Source organism: Choloepus didactylus, chromosome 10, assembly GCF_015220235.1.
Source record: "Choloepus didactylus isolate mChoDid1 chromosome 10, mChoDid1.pri, whole genome shotgun sequence".
In the NCBI taxonomy this organism is placed as follows: Eukaryota; Metazoa; Chordata; class Mammalia; order Pilosa; family Megalonychidae; genus Choloepus; species Choloepus didactylus.
In genome coordinates, this window is record NC_051316.1 from 41,355,145 (window position 1) to 41,376,499 (window position 21,355).

Sequence of the window (21,355 nt, forward strand, 5' to 3'; positions counted from 1 at the left end):
TTTTTGTTTTATTTTAAAAATAAAACCTCAACACAATCCAGAGAGTGACCAGCTTTGCTCAAAGCCTTTCCCAGCCCTCCCTTCACCTGAGATGTTCCTCAGGAAATAGAAATGAATCTGCAGAAAGCACATTGCATTACCAGTTCATTAGAACTGTCCAGCCTTACAAATTCAAGGTACCATTTACTTTTTGCTCAACTTGAAAATAAATTGTTTTTGCAGGCTGAGACTGTTTCTTGGTTTAAAGTTGGAGAAAGGGAGATACAAACAGAATGAGTATTTATAAGTACCACAAACTTATGGCACAAGTCAAAGGCATAACGCAGGGGTGCTATAATAACAATGAGCCAAGACCCAGGACAGAGCGCTGGCCACTAAATGGTTGCCTGGGCTTGCATTTCGCCTCTCTTCCTTGTTCCTACCTCTGCCACATCCATACAGTGACTCAGAAAGGCATTCCATGGGATGGGACTGAAAAAATATGATCCTTAGCCCAACACTGCACCCTTAATCCCCTCTCTCCAAGGCTAATTCGGTGTGATTTCTTCCTTCTTTTCCTTCATGTCACCCTCAGGCTGTCTTTTTGCATCTTCCTTTTTCCCTTTTGAGGTTTTCATGAAATTAAGTTTAGCCTAATGTTACAGGTATGACCTTGATGGTGTATTTATGTGTGTGGGGGAGCAACGTTGTGATCCCCCCTCAACCTGGGACCCTTTAAATCCACTTTCCTCTGGGATGAATGCTTTTGCTCAAGAGTTTCCATGTAAATGGCTACTCTGTTGAAAGAGGGTTGCTTTTCATGTTTCCTGGAATGAAAAGATATTTTATAAACTCACCCTTGGTTATCATCAATGAACTGAAATTTCCTTTATTTATAGAAATGGAAGAAACGTAATTATTGTTATGAAGCCTTTAATTAAAAAGAATAATTATTGAATATTTATTTGACAGATTATGTAAGTGGTTGGTTGACTTTGAGATGCATGTGGGTAGGGGAAGACACAGTGATGACTTAAATGATCCTATTCCCCCAATAATAGTAATAATAATGCAGTTTGATGAGCATTGAAATAGAGATACATACAAAGTGAAATTGATGCACATGGGGAATTATAGAGTGCCATTTGATCTGAGCCATAAAGGATGAGATTACGAGATGGAGAATATTATTTCATTATTATCTTTACCATCACTAGGAATATAATCAAAATAAAAGAAAGAGAACTCAAAAATTATCAATTTGTATGCATGTGGTCAACCCTAGTGACATTTTTCTAAGGGGAAGATAATGAATCTATTTGCTAAGGTGAGATTAGAGTTTCTTTTCATTTTTATTTATCCAATATGTTATTTTAACCCAGTCCCTTAAGAAATTGAAAGTTGTCATATAGTGTGTCTATCCCAAAGATAGATTCTTTAACTCTTGCTAAATGAACTTTTAAGGTATCTCTGCTTAGGGACTCTGGATCCATTATATGCAATAAGAAATAGATTACCTTAAAAGGCCTAAATTTTGGTTGCTGAATTATCAAGTCCTATTACTATCTCCATCTCTTTTTAGCAGGGACTTTTAAAAATGTTTTTAGGATACCTGCTGTGCTTCATTAGTGTAGAAATAAATGAAGAGCACTCAAGAACCTACAAAGGCTGCTTATCAAGAGCTTGCTTAGCAAGGGTGTCAGCCACAATCACTTGCTTTTAGTAAAGACTCAAACAAAGGCAGGCAGAAAAGGAGGAAAGTTTTAGAGTGGAAAAAATGAAAGCCTTCGGTTATGACCTGATTGGAGGCTGCTGGCACAGGGAAGCAAGAAGTGGACTAACTAGAAGCGGAGTATCCTATGTGATTGGACAGGAGAACATAGTTGGCTTTCTCTGATTGTTTCTAAATTGAAAGTGAGGGCAAAAATTATGGAAGCTGTCAGTTATTTATCTAGTTCTTGGCTATTTGGGGTCAATTATTACAGGGATTGTGGTTTGACTTCCTGAAATGTTTGCTGTAAATAGTAGACTGATTGTTAACAGGTAGTGGACCACACTTCACTGGTCTGGTTACTGCTGTTAATGGGTCAGAATTTCCTGGTCACTGTCCATTTGTAATATTCAGTCTCTCATTAGTTGAACATCATGAATCTGAGTGTTTGGAAATTCATTCCTATTTTGTTTTCCTAAAGGAAAAGTCTGTAGTCTTTCAAAAATCAAGGAAGAAGTCAAAAGAAGAAAAAAATATGCCGGAGGACCCTGATTCTACTGGCTTTATTTATCCTTACAATGATCTTCTGGTTTGGGCTGTGCTAATGAAAAGACAGAAGATGGCCATGTTTTTCTGGCAGCATGGAGAGGAAGCCACAGTGAAGGCAGTGATTGCCTGTATACTCTACCGCGCAATGGCTCATGAAGCTAAGGAGAGCAACATGGTGGACGATGCCTCAGAAGAGTTGAAAAATTACTCAAAGTAGGATTTCTCTCTTCGCTTCATAGTCCACATTGAAAGTTATTAGAATGGTTATTTACTTGTAAGATGAGCGGACTTAATTGCTGTGCATTTCATGGACTCTCCTATTAAAAGGGTCTACCGCAGGTACTTTCAGGAGCTTTGTGGAGTAAAGGAAAGAGAAGTGGCCTTCAAGTCAGGAGGTTTGAGCGTTAGGCCTCACGTAGCTAATTACTAATTGGGCCAATCAGCTGATCTTTCTGGGCTTTACTTTCCTTACTGTAAAATAGTCAATTAGTGATCTTGAAAGTCCCTCCCAACTCTCAAATTCTATACTAGGTCAAAGTAAAACCTATTATTTACTTTATCTCTCAGGTGAGAAAACCAATAATTGCATTTGTATTAAGGAATTAAGGAGAGTGATTGTGGAAGAGAGAGAAATTAGAAAAACTTTTGATTTTTTGATTACCTTAGTGGGGAAGGGAGGTTAGACTTAATGGAAACTAATACGTAATTTCGATTTAAAAATTACAGAAAATGACAACATCTCTTTTCAGAGGAAATAGCCTCCTGAAAAACAATAAAATCAGAAGCCTGAGAGTGTCTCCGGATCTGATTTCTGGCCTAAGTTATTTATGTAAAATCCTCAAAAAAAAAAAAAAGTAGTTCCACAACTTTCCTTAATTGCTTGTTCAGGGTTTTTTTCTTCCCTTCTTGTTTAGTTTTGAAATCTCTTCCTGTCAAGAGATTCTTTACTAGATCATATCAGGGTGTCCCAAACCAAACCATATCTGTAAGATTGTTGTGTATTATTGAGTAGCTTCTCTCATGAATTGCTCAGGTACTCCTAGTATAAACCAAATTTTGTGTGCTTCAGTGTAAACCCTCTAGTTCTTCTCAGTAAAGAGAGAACGGCTGGGCAGCAAGCCCTCTAAAAAAGCTTCTGTAAATTCAGGTCATTAAGTTGCTGTTTGCTCTTTATTTTTCAAAAAGGCTAATTTATTGGTTTTCTTTGAGCCTCAAGTCCAATCTTTGACAATGGTTCTGGGGCTCTCGCCTGGAGTCATTTTCTCCTATTATCACTGTGTCATTACAGACAGTTTGGCCAGCTTGCCCTGGATGTGTTGGAGAAGGCATTCAAGCAGAACGAGCGAATGGCCATGAAGCTGTTGACGTATGAACTCAAGAACTGGAGCAATTCTACCTGTTTGAAACTGGCCGTGTCTGGAGGCTTGCGGCCGTTCGTCTCACACACTTGTACCCAAATGCTGCTGACCGACATGTGGATGGGGCGTCTGAAAATGAGGAAAAACTCTTGGTTGAAGGTCAATTTTCTTGCCTATGGAGTTTAATGTTGGTTTGGTTTGAAGATCTATACCCTTGAGTTCTGTTTTTCACCTGTCCCAGCCTTGTGCCTTCAGGCAAACCAGTTAAGGTCTCTGATTCTCACAGATGAGCTGGGGTCCTTCCCAGTAGAACCTGACAACTACTTATCTCCCACAAACTCAGTCTCTCTTAAAATATGGCAATAATTTTAATGGCTCTGTCCACAACAAAGGCATACTTATGTGAAGGTGTGTAGAAGAAGTTAAAAGCTTATGTAAATGTGTGAAATTTTATTATTACTCTTCCTTTGACTTTGATAATTACAACAGATGTAACTGAAACTTTTTAATGGAATTTTTCTCACCTCAAGAATACCACCAGATAAGTTGCTAAATAAAATTAGCAATTTAGTGCCTGCCCTCAAACAAATTTGTTCACACATTTAACTATCTCCAAATTCTCCTGTTCCATTACAGATTAGTCCCATGCCTCATCTGGAACTTACAATTTATTAATTTAGTTAACTATTAAATTACTTAAATTACTATTACTTTGGCATTAAACATAAGTCTAAAGCTTTAAAATATGGTCAAGCTTAAGAAGTACATATGCTTATGAAAGTGAATAAAAGGGGATTAAAGTATGAATATTAAGAACTACGGAAGAGTTTATTTTATATTTTATGTTATTCTTCCTAGAGTTCTTAAGCATATGATGTGCCTCATACATAATGACTGTTCCTAAAGATATATTTTGGTGGATGCATTATAGTAAAGAAGAAAAGAAACAAGATATAAAATATATAAAAGAGTTTGCATATATTAATTTCCACCAATGAGATTAGAGTGATAAGAGAAATGTCAATCAAAGATTATCTGACATAGATTCCTCTTTAACAGTGTATCTGAGAAGCAACACTAAAATTGTTCCTAGAAGTTCTCCTTTCATCTGTTCTAATTTCGGCCTTGGAGATGATGAATCAGAAATGTGATTGGGTCCACCTAAATGTATACAAGCTCTGCAATAACCATTTTTAAAAGCCCAGGGAGTGAGATGAGGTATAGGTAGCTGAAGTTTGAGAAATAATTTTCCTGGGACTGGGTTCTGTACATGCTTCTGTTTTCTAGAAACCTTCATTATTGGAAACTTAAATGACTTCTTACTCTTCATATACCTTACACCAATGAGGAGACTTGAGTGAAGCAAGACTAAATGGTTTGCCCCCAAACATAGAGTGAGTTAGTGAAAGAGATTGAATTAGCTGGTTAATGTCTCTGATCTGCAATAACGCATTATCCTTCAGTGTCTAAATTCTAGATTACTGGTGCTTGGCTTGTGATTTTGGGGAACATGTTTGAAAATAATTGTAAGGTGTCATGTTAGACTAATTCCAACTGGATAGAGATTGGAAAAAGATCATTTAGAGCTATGAGGATGGGAAAACTCATTTAAATGCATTTAGGGTATTTGTCACCAAGCTCTCCCTTGGAATTGGAATACTAATGACATTGTAAACTATTTCTTGAACCAATTATACAGCAGTGAACAAGAGCAACAGAATGTGAGGGTTCATCAGAAAGTGGATTACGAATTAATTAGTGTAATGTCATTTTTCATGATAACTATGAAGTTTCCGACCTAGAAAGCTATGTGTAATTTGGGTTCTACATCTGAAAATAAAACAAACAATATATAAACTGAAGACAGTCCAGAGAACCTTCACATGAGCTTGATCTCACATGAAATCAAGCTTTAGTCCAAAAAAATAAAAGGTCATTTCAGCATGAAAAAATAAAGATTGACAAGGATATGTTTTCAGTTTATTTAATCATGAGTTGTTTATAGTTACGTTTATATAGGTATATAGTTATGTTTAATCTTGTTTTTGTTCGCTGAATCCCAAAATACTAAGGTTCTAATTGTAGCATGAAAGTGGTAGTGTTTGGGCAGATTGATTTTCACAGCATTTGGTAAATCTTCTAAACTTTTCACCTTGAAATGCCATACAAATTGAACATAAAATTATTTTGAAAAGGCTATAAATAAATTCATGAATGATTGCAAAATAAAATGAAAAAATTGAGGATGTCTGGATCTGTACTTTGGGTTTTACTGGCAGAGAAAATATTTGTGTAGGATGGGAGATGGAGCTAACAGAAAGTAACACTTGGTATGTTGTTTATATTCTTCATTTTGTAAAATGAATGTTTTAATATGTTTTATATGATAATATTTGCTTAATGGCTTTTAAAAATTATTAAAGCAGTATGCTCATTGAAAAATATCTCGATATTGAAGTATTGAAAAAGTACTTCTCACTCCCCTTCCTTGATGCCCCAGGAGTAAATAAAATTCTTTATAAACTTTTAAAATGTGTGTGTGTGTGTGTGTGTGTGTGTGTATACACACACACACATATATGCATGTATCTGTTTTTAATTTTTAATTTTTTTACAAAAAGGTACATATTGTTCTATAACTTGCTTTTTTTTTTTTTTACTTAACACTATTTTGGATACCTTTTCACTATCTTCAACTTTTGCTTTGTCTTTTCCATGACTGCATAGTATTCCACTGTAAGGTTGTCCCATACTTGCTGTCCCTCTCCAATGGACATTTAGATCTACAACAGTTTTTACTTACAAATAACACCACAGTGAGCTTCCGTATTCATATATGTTTGTACTCCTCATAAGTAACTCTGAGGGAGAGACTTCTAGAACTGGAACTGCTGACTCCAAAATTATGAATAGAACTGGGCTAGAAACAGAATTGAAGATGCAGCTGACATTTTATATATACTTAAATTCTTAATTTTATTATTTGAATATTATTATGTAATCCTCACTATTCATTTTGCTTTGTTTTCTTTTAAAGGTCATCATAAGTATTCTTTTACCACCCAGCATCTTGACATTGGGATTTAAAAGCAAAGCTGAGATGTCACACGTTCCCCAGTCACAGGACTTCCAGTTTACATGGTATTATGATGACCAAATTCCCGGCAGTACCAAAGAAAGTCCTCATGTGGTTAGTACAATATGATAATGAATTGAGTTTTCATGGTATTTATTTTACACACACACACAAACACACACTTTATTTATATCACTCTTTGAGTCCAGAGATGACAGATCGTCATCTGAATCATTAGTCAAGCATTTAATTCTTTTCTGCCTAATTTTAATCATATTATACTATGGCCAGATAATTAATCCCAAACATGATTAAACTAAATATCCCATTTCTACTTCAAGATCCAAATCGAAGACTTTATTTTATCTTGACAGCTGTTTAACTTTTTATTTTCCTTTGTGTCTAGTAGAATAGACTTACTACTTCCCTGCAGTGACAATGAGGAATGCCCCAGAGTCTTAACATAATTATTTATAGAGCTGCAGGTTTATAATTTGTGTTGATTTTCACTGTTACATTCTACAAATCTTTTTACTTGTTATATGCAGTGGCTAAGAATAGTTTTCCTTGAGTTCCAAGATGTATACTCTTTCATGGGTAACTTGAGCTACTTCTCTTGCAGCCTGTCTTCACTGGAGAGTCTCCAATATGCTGTGGATATAATTCTTTCCTTTTTATGTCTCCACTTGGATCATTGCTTATAAACTTGTCATTTACTTTGAGGTGTAGTAAGCGTCTTCCATGGTATTTAATACTTTAATGAGGCATCTTCCTCTAGCATCTTCTCTGATGTGATTTTGCTTTTATGAGGTATTTATTAAAATATTAAAAATGTATCAAGTAAATATTAAATTAAAACAAATTATAAGTAGTTTATTTATGACTGGCAATTGTTGTGATTGACTGGGCATCGATTCTCATTGGGTAATACCTCCTCCAGATGAGTTGTTCAATATTTTGATTATCACTGCTCTGAGTATGTATATGTCCATCACTCCTTACTTTTTTCCCTCTCTCCCTGGCTGCTTGCCTTCTTTCCTTTCTTCCTCCCTCCCTCCCTTTTTCCTTTTCCTTTTCTTTCTGATAGTTCCATCTGGGTTCTTAGAATCCAAAATGGTAGGTACAGTCCAACATCTATACAGCGTAAAGAAGTTATTACTTGCAAAGCTGGACTAGTCAAGTTGTCACAATAGTGGTTGTATGCTAGATGATAAGGAGGCTAAGTATAGACCATTTCAAAATTTTTTTAAGGAAACATAAGAAATGTGTTTGACTAATCTCTTTAGGAGTAGGATGCAATCCTTACATGTGAAACATTCTGTTCACATTTACTTTAGTTTGCTTATTGAAATGAACAAAGAAGAAAGCTGTTTATCTATCTATATCTATCTATCTATCCATCCATCCTTCCATCTATCTAATCTGTATAATTTATCTACATGTACAGACACACACACACACACACACACACATACACACACACACACACAAATATGTAACCAAGGGAAAAACGTCCTGAATCTGAATTTATATTACCACATTGTCTTCAGCATGGTAGTTGGTGTCTTTGAATTCATCTCAGAGATAGGCTCAATTAGCACTTTATAATCCATACCGAACTGTCAAGAGTAATTAAGATATAATGAAACAGTCCTAGGGAAAATAATGAGAAGTTATTTAGTAACAAGGTCATTACTTAAATTACTTTCTGGGGTTTTTCTGAAGTGGTATTGTGTCATTAAAATCTCAATAAATGATGACTTTTCTAATTGGTTCTAAGCAATTTTAACTGTAAGCTGGCTCAAACTTTTTAGGATGTGGGTCAGTTCCTATACCTCCGAGTCAAAACCCCTGTCCCACTGCCCAAAGTGAAGTGAAAGATTGAGCAACTGGGCACTATAAATAACCCATCTAGATGCTGGGGTTGCAGAAAACAGGTTTTCCTGCAATTATATGGAATATTTGAGCAAAATTTCATTCATTCCTCAGCTTGAAAAATCTTGCTAATCTTGCAGGTCTGATGTTAGAGAGCCATCTTTTATGGAAAGGTTGAAGAAATGTAGTAGTCTGAGGGGTAGCTGATAACATTCTTTTTGATTAATATTATTTTTTTTCAGATTTCAAAAGTAATGCACTTTCCATTAAAAAATTAAAACCACATAGGAATCAGTAAAGTAGGGTGAAATGTTTTTTGTTTCCCTTCTCATCCCTTCCCTTCCTTTCCTTTCCCTCCTTTTTCTTTCTAAAGACTCCTCCCAGTGGATCCCCATATTGAGAAGCTGACAAAAGATTAGATTCTTTCTCGAGAAAAAGGCATGTACATGCAAAAACTTGCATATAGTTGCAGGGGATTTGCATCAGTCAAGGCTCTCCAGAAAATGGAATTGACAGAAGATGGTGTATATATGTATATAAAGAGATTCATTTTATGAATTGACTCATGCAATTGTGAGGGGTGGCATCTGAAATTTGTAGGGCAGGCAGGCTGGAAACTCAGACAAGAGTTGGTGTGGTAGTCTTGAAGCAGAATTTCTTCTTAGCAGAAACCTTAGTTTTTTTGCTCTTACTGATTGGATGAGGCCTTCCCACTTCAAGTCACCTGGTTTTAGATGCTAATCCTATATTTGAAATACCTTCACAGCAATAAGTAGGTAGGCTAGTGTTTGCAAAAACAAGTGGATACCAGAACCTAGCCATGTTGACACATAAAATTAACCACCACGAGGTCTAAGGGATTCCTGAACTCATGGAGAACATGGGCTCCAGGTAAAGAACTGCTGCTGTAAGTCAGTGGAGAAGCTGTCAGAGGCTGGAACCCTGACATTCCTTCTGCCTGGCTTTACTGTGACTCTGAAAAGAGACATCACTGATGCATGCCCATTTTCTTCCTCTGTATTATGGATAAATTATATCATCCATTATTGATATCAGAGGAATTTTATGAATATTGCTAGGTTCCAAAATTACTAATAAAGGAGATTAAACAGAACTGGAATAAGGGCCATTAAAAAATCCTTGAAACTACTCTTTGTTTGATTAGATTTGATTATTAGAGACTCAGCTTACAATTCAGAAATACCATGTACCCCCTTTCCCGGCCAAAGAGCTATATGAGACACGTGAAGTTTTGTCTCCTTTCAAGGTTAAAATTATAATGTGACTGATAAGTACTCAATTAATTTTTAATATATCATTTTTTAAAATATTTTCTGGATGCTTGCACCAATCAATATTTTAGTGAAGACCCTGACAGTAAATGATTGCTTATTTGTTTATTTTGCAGAAAGACTGTGATCTGGAAAGGGGCACTGATGAGAAACTAGATGAAAATCAGCACTTTGAGTTAAAGAGAGGGCCCCAAAGCCTTCCATGGACCAGGAAAGTCTATGAGTTCTACAATGCTCCAATTGTCAAGTTTTGGTTTTATACGGTTGGTCTTATTGCAACAATTAAATATAGTATTAATGATGGTTAATGGCTAAAGATAATGTTGATAATATGTCTGACTTGCCAATTTGTGACAAAAATGTATGAGTGCAGTTAAAAAAAAACAACTTTGAGAGAATGACAAAGGAGGTAGGAAAGAGGATTGGAGTGAAAAAGCTAGCACTTCTTTCTTGGAGTGCTTAGGATTAGCACAGCTGGAACTGAGCATTTGAAGCTTTGTGGAACAATAAAATGAGCAACAGTGTTGTTAGAATTAAGTGATAGTGGGTAGTTTCTTCTCCCATCTTGGGCAAGAAAATGAGCAGTCCAATCAATTTTTTTCTTTGCAGGTAAAATGTGCTGTATAGACAAAAAATGCAAGTGTTTGCTTTTTTATTTTCTATGACATATACTTATAAATCTATAGAGGACAATAAAACTTTTAGAAGTTGAATTCTGTGAACAAATACTTAATCTATTATGGATAGTAGAGATACAGATAAAGCATGAACTGTACCTTAAATGTACTGAGTGCTTTTCACATATATATAAGTATGTACTTTTCTAATGCTTATCCACATTCAATTTGCTTGTGGCTGACATCTGAAGAGTGACTATAAAAGGATATTTTCTAAATGTGTTATCTTTCAAAATATTTAGTTGGCCAGCCATACACTTATTTATTTCATATACTTATTGAATAAGTACATAGCTCTGAATGACTTTCATCTATTTCCAGAATTCGAGTTGACCTTCAAATGATGAAGTTTCTCCACGTTTGCACAGAATAGGCCAGAGACTCTGATAATATCCCTGAAAGAATTTGAACCATAGTCACATCACTGAGAGAAGAGTATTTAAGTATTTCTTTTCTTAGAAATGTCCAGCTTATGCACTTTTAGGGACAGGAGCAAAGCTAAGCAGCAGAACAAGGCCAGCCAGATCTGCCCACCATAACAGATGGCACTAGCAGAGTGTATAGGTGTTTTTGTCTTGGCTATTACATTGCTGGATAATGGCCCATGTGCCTTATTAAAGCAGTGTCTTGTTAAAAAATGTTATGATGGAAAAGCAAAAATGTAAACATTTTTTGGATCAATTATTTTAAAGAATTGTAAAGAAACAAAAAGTCAGAAGCAATGCCACCAATATCTATGGTGTGTTTTTTTTTAATGAAAATAAGCTTTATTACATGAAGTAATAGTTTTTAATAGTTTTAGTCATTTTTTTTCCCCATATATTTTGATCATCTTACCGGAAACACAGAACTGAAACCAACATACAGTCTGAGTAGAACATTTTCAGGGGTCCTTCCTTGTTAGGTATGATATGTTGCTCTTTCTTCTGTCTTTATAACTCATGCACTTTTTATTTGACTTCAAAGCACTAATAGTCATACAAATGCTTAATCAAAAAAAGAATTTATATTAAGCAGTCTCTACACTGTATTGCCAAACTAAGACTGGTTGCTAAGTAAAGCCTGCTGTCAATATTTACTAAAAACAGAATCCTTAGATTAGTATTAGTTTATGAAAAGGAACAAAGGGCAATTTAGATAACATAAATGTATTCAAAAGAAAAGATTAAAGTGAGATACTGTTTGTTATCTTGAAGGCAAACTACAGTTTGGTGATGTCACAGCCCGTGAGGGCTTTGCCAGTCCAGAGGCCAAAGAAGACAACGGGCATTTTCTGATACACGAACTTTTATTCAGGGTTTACTGACAGGGTGAGAAGTCACGAAGAGATTATGACAGTTCTCTCAGGCGGGGCAGGCATCACAGGGAAGTTGACTATGGGGTTAAAAGAGGACAGCAAGCCAGTTATAAGGGTTTAAGACAAAGACATTTCTAAGGGTGAGAGGCTTTGTAAATAACCACAAGAGTGGTAACACTTGGGAGCCAGGATGCAGGTATTTACATTTTGCTTTTTTGTAAGACCAAGAGTTTCTTACCTCCTGTTTACTTTCCATTTCACATTTTAAAGCTACATTTTACCCTTCTTCTCTTTTCTGGCTTACGAAGATGATAGGCTAAACATTAGCTGCCTAGGTCACGCAGACTGCTGTGCACCTAGGTCTGCAGGCCTCTCCTTTTCAGGCCAGGGGCTGCCACAGATGATAGGTAACTTTTCCATGTATTTTTTTTTTTAATCAATGTTGAAGGGAAAAAACAAAAAAACAAAAAACACACACATACACATACACACACACACACACACACACACACACACAAAACCACCAAAAAACACTGGGTACTTCCTAAGTATTTAAAACAGAAATCCCAATCAACTGCAAAATCTTTTTTCAAGTTTAAAGTCTGTAGGTCCAGAGCCTAGTGATCCATGGGAGGAAAGGAAAATGGGGAGAAATTAAAACAAACTCTTAAACATTTTGAAAACAGCATTTTCATCTGAACAGGGGAGATGAATTGTAACTTCTCAACTTATAAAAAGATGGAAAGCCTTCAAAGCCAACAAGACGGCTGGGATCTGGCATTCGGTTTTGTTTCCGCCAAGCACTCGAGAACCAGTCCTCTAGTGTGAATGATGCCTCATTTTAGTCTCTCTGTTACATTCTTGCTCCCCACGTAGGTGGGTCAGATCTTTTCCCAACTCTTTGATGATGGCCAGCAGCTCAGAGTATTTGTTTTGTGTACCTGGCTGTTCCCAGTTCCTAGGGTGTAGCCATAATCACTCAGCAGCTGGAGGTACAGTGAGGGAGTAGGAGGAGAGGGGACACTTCAAGCCGCCTAGAGAGACGCGGCGGGCATGTGTGCTGTTAAGTTGCGTATGTATGACATCCTCCTGGCCAAAACAGCAGGGCGGCGGCTAGAGGGCGAAGAGGCCCTGCCAGGCTCCCACGCACTTTTTGGTTTTGATGGCTCAGCCAGATCTGCGAATGTGGCTGTCCCTCACCTTGCCACCTGCTATAGTGTATCACCCATTCATTGGGCAGTTTACAGTGTTTTAAGTGAAGCTTAATTTTACCTGGAGGTGGACGCATGAGTTGCTTGTAGCCTTGTGTAATGTCATTTTGGACTAGTGATCAAATGGACCAAAAATAGCCTTTAGGAATCCAGCTTGTTCCCAAGGTACCAGTTTCTCAAGCTGAACATCTGTTTATTGGATGAGTTTGTAATTTTTGTTTATAAGTCCGTCACATCCATACAGTCATACATTACATATATTAGAAAGAAAACTTTATGGCTGAAGTTAACACATGGTCCAGATCATTCAATTAGTTTTTACCAAGAGTTGTTGCCATCTTTTAAGACATAGTACTGGGCACTGGAAGTGAGTGGAAAGCAGAGATGGTCAAACATAGTTGCTGTCCTCAGGCAGCTTACAGGCTGGCAGGGAAGACTATTAATATGTGTAAATAATTCTAATATAAGGCAAAGAATAATGATGTATAAATAATGAAAGAAGTGCAGACCAAATCGATAAAGGTCCTAATGATACCGAACAAAGGTGGGGTTCTCTTGCGACGGGCATAGCAGCCAATCCATGACAGCAGGGTTTCAAAGAGAGAAAGAGTTTATTGCTATGCATGAAGCAGGTGATCAGATGGCCTGTTGGTCCCCAAATTTGTCTCCCTAAGTCTGAGGAGTTCGGGTTTTTTATGGATTCAAATAAGGGGAGATGGAGTTGTTCCCATTACAATAACCAGTATAAACAGTGTTGAGGCTAGGCTAGAATAACCATTACAGTAGTAAGTATATACAGGGCTGAGACTAGTTGAGTTTCAGTCACTTCAGGTGTTAACTTCCAGCTATTCTACAATACAGAAAGAAAAAAAATCTGTATAATGATTTCATAATCTTAATCATTTGCTAATTTTTACTTTCTCAGTTACACTAAGATGCACCTTGGAGTGCAAGTTAAGGAGTCAATTGTATGATCACCCTGAAAGCAATGAGAAACATAAAAACTCACTGTTTTATAAAACAGATTTGTTTAAATTAAAGCCCTACGAAGCCATTAAAACTATTGAGACTGTGAGACATAGGCCAAGCGAAGTACCGGATTAATGTATTAATAGCTCCTTAATGCGTAGGCAGAAATACCCATTCTCATTGCCTGAAATACTACCTAATGCATATAACATTACTGTTATACAATCAGGAATGGTTTAGGCTGTTCTACATGTTATCTGTTCAGAACTAAGAAGCAGAGTTATCAAGCTTAGGTAGAGTTTAAATAGATGTGAGAAATAGGGATCAAAGTTAAAATATATGAGAATGAACACACACATACACACCTGCACATTTTTCTCTCTACTGACCTGTGCTTTTTAACACAAGCGCCAATCATCAGGCACTGTGTGTAGTCATGGAGGCTCTTTAAAGGAATGTGCTATGCACTGTCTCATGTGTTGTTGGTGATAATGTATAGTGATGAAGCCATTCTGGTGGGCAACTTAGTCAAATGAGTCACAGTTTTAAATGTGCAGTCCCAGCTATTCTTCTTCTGGGAATATATCTTAAGAAGATAAGGAAATTAGGCAAGATTGCAGAGCTATTACTCAGCATGTGTATATATATATATATATGTGTGTGTGTGTGTGTGTGTGTGTGTGTGTGTGTGTGTGTGTTTTAATTCTTTAAGAAATAGGAAATTCAGGTATAACATACACAATTAGTAACTAAACATACATTTATTGAAGATCTACCATGTGTCAGGCAGAGTGCTGGGTGCTGAAAGTAAAAACATCTGGAAGTAGTCCTTAATTACCAGGAAGTCACAGTTGGGCAAAACTAGTCATCCTAAATAAAACTCCCAGAAGTAGTAAACACAATTATTTATTGTATTTGAAAATATGCACCTGCTTACACCACTAGTCTGGCCTACTTGCCACTCACATTTTCTTTGTTTAAAATGGAGAGGGTGGCACATGATGCCCTGTTGGCTTCCTGTCACCTTGGTGGCATCCGTGTTGGAATGTGCAGGATTCTGGGAACTGTGGTCAGGAGTCAACAGGATGAGATAATGCCCTCTTCCATGCCTCTGACAACAGTGGTCCTCACTCCTGCCACTAAATACTTGACTAGAAAACTGTGGGTTCTTGTGCAATACGTGATATTAGATCATCAGTGACCAGAGGGTGAGCCCAGATATGTTTTCATGTCATCATATCGAAATGCACTTGTGTGTGTGTTTCTCCTGGGCTCAGCCTGTGTCTGCTTGGCATCCTCCATTTTTACTCTCACTTCTGTCTGGGGAACGTGTGTGTCTCTTTACAGATGATGTATTTGGCTTTCCTCATGCTGTTCACTTACACTGTGTTGGTGGAGATGCAGCCCCAGCCCAGCATGCAAGAGTGGCTTGTTATCATTTACATCTTCACAAACGCCATTGAGAAAGTCAGGGAGGTGAGTTGTCCCTTCTACCTTTGTCTCCTACACACCTCCGCTAGAGTATTCTGGGTTCTGGAGATGAAAACCTGCAGTTCAAGGGTGGGGATGAGATTGGAAGTGCTGATTCTGATTTGCAGGCTGCAGGAAGGTTATTTGAGACACAATCCCTGATCCAACCTTTTATCCTTGCCCAATACTTTTTGCTGGTTGCTGCTCTTTGGAAGCACTTTATCAGTCCGGGAGTGATAGGACTTTTAGTGCTCAGCTCTTGTGATGACTTCTGATTGTTGTTAGACCTGCCATATATTTTGATTTACTAAACACCTTTTGGAAATTGAAGCTGAAAATCCCTTTCGGGCAAGTAGTCGAGGAAACAAAGCAAACAAAATTCTCATTTCTAGTTTGCAGCAGGTGACTTTTTTTTTCTTTATTTTGTTTTTTTCTTTCTTTCTTCCTAGGCAATCATGTACAGTTATGACTAGGACTGTTTCACATGTCAATGTATATGTGTTTCTATGTCTATACATTCACATACATTAATTTTGTCTTAGAGCTAACATGAGCAACATTATTCACTAAGTAAATGTATTCTTAGTAACTATACTTATATTACCTGCTATTCACTATTGTGGGGTTTATAGATTATAAAAAACAATTCAGGAGAGAAATATTGTTTGAATTCTACCATTTTTAATGCTTCTGAAAAATAGGTTTACTACTTTACTTATCAATTTGTCTGATATTCTTTGCAGAGGTAATGTTTTATAATAGTGAGTTCCAATATCATGTCCTAGTAGTTTGTCAACAGTTCACTAAATAATAGTGTAATAGTATTAGATAGGATTCCTTGATTTCAAGCCGGCATTCTTTGTACTCTGCTATACCTAATGAAATGGAATTATAACTGCATAAGTTCATTGCAATATTAAGAGTTTTAAAATGTCTTGACATTTCCCCATTTAGTTTAGGATTAATGAAAGTTAGAAAAACTCCTTTTTTTTTTTGGAATTCTGGTTGGGTTGTCAAGTGGCTGGCTAGAATTAACAGTAGCATTAAAATATATTTATAGAATTATTTAAAGAATTCATTACCTGAGGATAACTTAAGCCTCTAAAATCCTGGTGTGATCTAAGGTTTGGCAGGATTCAAATTATTCTTTAAATGAGGGGTTGATGTATTGAAGAAGATAATATTGATGGGACTCTTAGATTATACCCCACTCTTCAAGTTTCCATCTTTCTTCCTTATTTTAGATCTTTATTTCAGAACCTGGGAAGTTTACTCAAAAGGTGAAGGTATGGTTTAGTGAGTACTGGAACCTAATGGAAACACTGGCTACTGGCCTGTTTTCAGTTGGTTTTGGACTTCGGTGGGGTGACCCTCCTTTTCATACAGCGGGAAGATTAATCTACTGCATAGACATCATATTCTGGTTCTCACGGCTCCTGGACTTCTTTGCTGTGAATCAACATGCAGGTCCGTATCTGACCATGGTTGCAAAAATGGTGAGTACCACTTTTTTATATTCTGGTGTCCTTCTCAGTGTTTCTATCTAATTTCATGGTTAACGTCTAATATTTTAACTTTTGGAATTATGTATGGAAACACAGAGAGCAAGATCATTTCATCAGTTCTTTCCTTATAGTCACAAATTAATATTTAACAGATGTTATTGGGTAGCATATTGGGTAGATCATCAGGATCTTGGGTAGATTTTTCTCCCTCACGTAAAGTTTGATGAGAGCTCATGGGGGCTCTCCTTCACACCTGGTGACTCAGGATCCAGAGCCACATCAACATGTGGCTTCCAAGGTCTCCTATGGCAGGGAATGAGAGAGATGGAGAAAGTCTAATGGTGTTTAACTGCTCCAGACAGGAAGTGACACAAATCACAGTTACTCTGCAGGCCATTGGCCCCAACCTAAAAGAAGGGAGGCTAGAAATATAGAAAAGCTCATGTAATATTCATGGCATTTTAGGTGAATACTAATTGTCTCTGCCATAGTGAGCAAATCAGTTGAGTTTATGTATACTTGGTAGGTGAAATGAAACTGGCAGGATCAGTTTCTCAGACTCTGGTCAATTCCTGAAGCTAATGCTGGGAATGAGGAGCCATTTGGCTAACTTGAATACCCCCTATTTTTTTCTTTGCCTAAACTTCTGGTCCAATTGCTGAAAAGTTGGGTATTAGCTAATCAAAAGCTGTTCACATTTCACTACTTCTTAAAGAAAGAATCATAGTTTTTCCCCTTAGTGCATTACATTGTTCCATGTACCAGAATGACAGGAAACACATACTATGTAGAGAAAAAATAATTTGGTCAAAGGAAATAGAGCCCTTCATGGACTTGGGCATTTTGGTCAGTGACAGGCAGGTGTAATTGTGCTGGCCATTAGTGTTTGATTTGCTTTATATTCCAGCTCTCTGATAAAATTGGGGCTGTGCTATGCTCTTTTGCAGACAGCAAACATGTTCTACATTGTGATCATGATGGCCATCGTCCTCCTGAGCTTTGGAGTGGCACGCAAGGCCATCCTGTCTCCAAAGGAGCCGCCGTCTTGGAGCCTAGCTCGAGATATTGTATTTGAGCCATACTGGATGATGTATGGAGAAGTCTATGCTGCAGAAATAGATGGTATGTATGGGATCTTATCATCATTCAGAAGTTGAACCTTTGTAGGTACTTGGATTAAAAAATAATCTGGAAAATTATCATCTGAATCTCAGAAATGTCAAATATTTATTGAATTATGCAAAGTTAATGTGCCATGTTTGTCTGTAATCACAGGACTGTGATTTATCTTATCTCTCATTCTGTAAATTCTTTATTTGTAGTTTGTGAAAGCCAGCCATCTTGCCCTCCTGGATCTTTCCTTACTCCGTTCCTCCAAGCTGTTTACCTCTTCGTGCAGTATCTCATCATGGTGAACCTACTGATTGCTTTCTTCAAGTAGGTCATTTCATTTAAAAGTGGTTATTTTATTTAAATCAAAATGGGGGCAGGTATTTTGAGAAGATTCACATGCATTTTGAGTAGGTAACCTTTTGTTTTTATGTGTTCCATATTACTATGGTTTTTTTTTTTCATGGCATTTGTTTTATTTTTTTAATGCAATTTTATTGAGATATATTCACATAACATACAGCCCTTCAAAGTGTACAATTAGTTGTTCATAGTTGTGCATTGATTGCCACAATACTATGGTTTTAAAATATGGGCATGTTGCTACTGTTAGGAAGGAAGCACAAAATGCAAAGAGAAAAAACAATGAATGGATAGAGGAATAATAAAGGCAGAATGAAAGAAGAGTGTAAGTTGTAATTAAGCAATAAGTTAGAATCTTGGAAGGGGAATGTTGCTGGAGTTGGAAGTTGGCTAATGAATTCTTGATATGTTTTCTTCACTAGGCTTTCAGTATATCTTGCTCTCTGTTTTCTTCTATCTTATATTTCATTTCTTCTCAGTCCCCTTTTCTGGGTCATCTTCCTCTCACTAACCAATATCAGAATGTACCTGGGTTATGACCTTGCTCTTCTATTTACCCTTATTTTCATGATCTCATTTAGTTTCCTGCATATGCTGACAGATGCTGTCAAATCCCGATTTATATCACCAGCCCAGATCTCTTGCTCAAACTCCAGTCTTGTTGATCCAACTGCCCTCTTGCATCTCCAGTCAGATGGGTAATCAATTTCTAAAATTGAAAATATCCAAAATGGAACTCTTGGTCTCCTCTTTCCCGACTTACACCTTTTCTACTTCTAGAATTTCTCAAATTTATGAAGGAGGCCATGATTTTCTATGGCAACTCCATCTTCCAGTTGTTCAAACCAAAAAATCTTAGGGTAATTGTTGATGTCTCTTACATCTCTACTTCTAGACTGCCAGGAATTCCTGTTGACTCTGCCTTCAAAATAGGTCATCAGTGCCACCACTTCTCATCATCCCACCGCCACCTTAGAGTCTCCTAACTTATTTCCCTGCTTCTTTCTTTGGTCCGTATATTCTGTTCTCAACACAGGAGCCCAAAGGACCAACATATGTGAGATGAGGTCACCCTCTACTCCAAGCCCTTCAATGTCTCCCCATTGTGCTCATCTTGAACTTGAGAAGACTGGCCTATGTGTGGATTTCTCAGCCTCTCTTTTCTCACCTGACTTTTTATGAGAAACAAATAACTTACAATAGACCAGGCACCCCGGTTAATCAAGCCGGATTATCGCCCCACGTTGGGCGCCAGTTGTCCCGGCCCACGGGACGATCAACGGAGGCTCCAAGTCCTGCGAAGGAAGAATGGTATGGGACAAGAGACACGAAGAATGACAGCAAGACAGGTTTCTGAACAAGCTGCAAAATTTTATTGAAGAGGCAGGGTATATGCTCTAAGGTAGGATGGGGGTGGCTAGTAAGAACGGGTGGCGATCTAGGATTGGCTGCTGCTGTTGCTAGGGTGGAAGGCAGATGTACGGTTAGAGCTTTTGGCGCGAACTAGCTACCGCTTAGGCGGGAACTACTGTTACTTCCTTGAAGAAGGCTAATTATAGCTTAGGCTGTTCTTGCATCAGCCCTGGCGGCCATGTTGCATGTCACCGGTATTGCTGAAGGTGAATATTATATATGCTACCTTAATTGTCCCCAACACTCAGCCTCTCTTTTCTCACCTGACTTTTTGTGAGAAACAAATAACTTACAACTTCTCTTAATATTATTTGAAATAACAACAAAAAAAGCAAAAATATTAAGCACCAAGAACACTTATAAAGTTGTAAAATATTAGGGCTAAGCAAGAAGATAGGAATCATATAATCTTGTAACAAGAAGGAAGATATGCCTTCCCTAGATATGTATAAGAACACAATAGGTATTTTTTAAGTATTCAGATTTCTTATGTCTTCCTCCAATCCTTATTTCTCTGCAGTCTTAGATTGCATGCATTGAATTTCTCTACATGGGGACCTACATGAGTTGGTTTCCCTACCACTTCTCAAATTATGCATCATATTTCTCTTCCCTTCACCTAATTCTCTCCAACCTCACTGTCCTCTGGCAGTTTTCCCCACAACACAGGCATGTCTGCACTTGCTGCTCCCTCTGTCTGGATTGCTCTTCTCTAGACATCAGTGTGGCTCATTCTCCCATTCCCTTCAAGTCTTGGCTCGGACGCCCCCTTTTGAATTAGGCCTAAACTAAGGACTGTATTTAAAAGTGCATCCTGTTGCCTTCTCCCATCTTCTTGGCATTCCTGATACCCCTACTTTTCTATATTTATACCCACTCGCATATATATACAAATAGGTTTTATAATTTATTTATTATGTTTCTCTGGCTCTTCTACTGGAATATTAGCTCTACAAAGGATGAGTATTTTTTTTTTTTTTCATCTGTTTTCTTCGTGAATTTGTCCCAAGCACTGAAAGGAGTGCCTGACACACATTTGTTTAATGGATGAAAGAAATCAAGTGAAATAGGAGAAAACTAGTATTTTCTGAATGCCTCTTAGCTGCCAGTCACTGCCCTAGGCATTTTATTCATTGATTAAAGAGAAGCATAAGAAAAGGGAAAATCAATGCATGCAATCTAAGACTGCAGAGAAATAAGGATTGGAGGAAGACATAAGAAATCTGAATACTTAAAAAATACCTGTTGTGTTCTTATATATATCTAAGGAAGGCATACCTTCCTTCTTGTTACAAGATTATATGATTCCTATCTTCTTGCTTAGCCCTAATATTTTACAACTTTATAAGTGTTCTTGGTGCTTAATATTTTTGCTTTTTTTGTTGTTATTTCAAATAATATTAAGAGAAGTTGTAAGTTATTTGTTTCTCATAAAAAGTCAGGTGAGACAATGTTTTATACTGTAGAATGTAGGGGACCTAGAGATACCAATTAGTGGAG

General features: G+C 37.2%; 1 protein-coding gene and 1 pseudogene across 1 annotated transcript in view; one reads left to right on the plus strand and one right to left on the minus strand.

Moving 5' to 3' along the window:
- Window positions 1-21,355, plus strand: part of TRPM6 (transient receptor potential cation channel subfamily M member 6) — a 146,904-nt gene that overhangs the window by 66,959 nt on the left and 58,590 nt on the right. Inside the window, exons 15-23 of the mRNA XM_037797533.1 lie at window positions 42-176; window positions 2,172-2,452; window positions 3,528-3,756; window positions 6,635-6,787; window positions 9,957-10,103; window positions 15,342-15,470; window positions 16,709-16,960; window positions 17,917-18,091; window positions 18,292-18,406. Of these exons, the coding sequence (XP_037653461.1) occupies window positions 42-176; window positions 2,172-2,452; window positions 3,528-3,756; window positions 6,635-6,787; window positions 9,957-10,103; window positions 15,342-15,470; window positions 16,709-16,960; window positions 17,917-18,091; window positions 18,292-18,406 (1,616 nt within the window). The remainder of the gene's footprint in view (window positions 1-41; window positions 177-2,171; window positions 2,453-3,527; window positions 3,757-6,634; window positions 6,788-9,956; window positions 10,104-15,341; window positions 15,471-16,708; window positions 16,961-17,916; window positions 18,092-18,291; window positions 18,407-21,355) is intronic.
- On the minus strand, window positions 12,564-12,899 carry LOC119505058 (annotated as a pseudogene).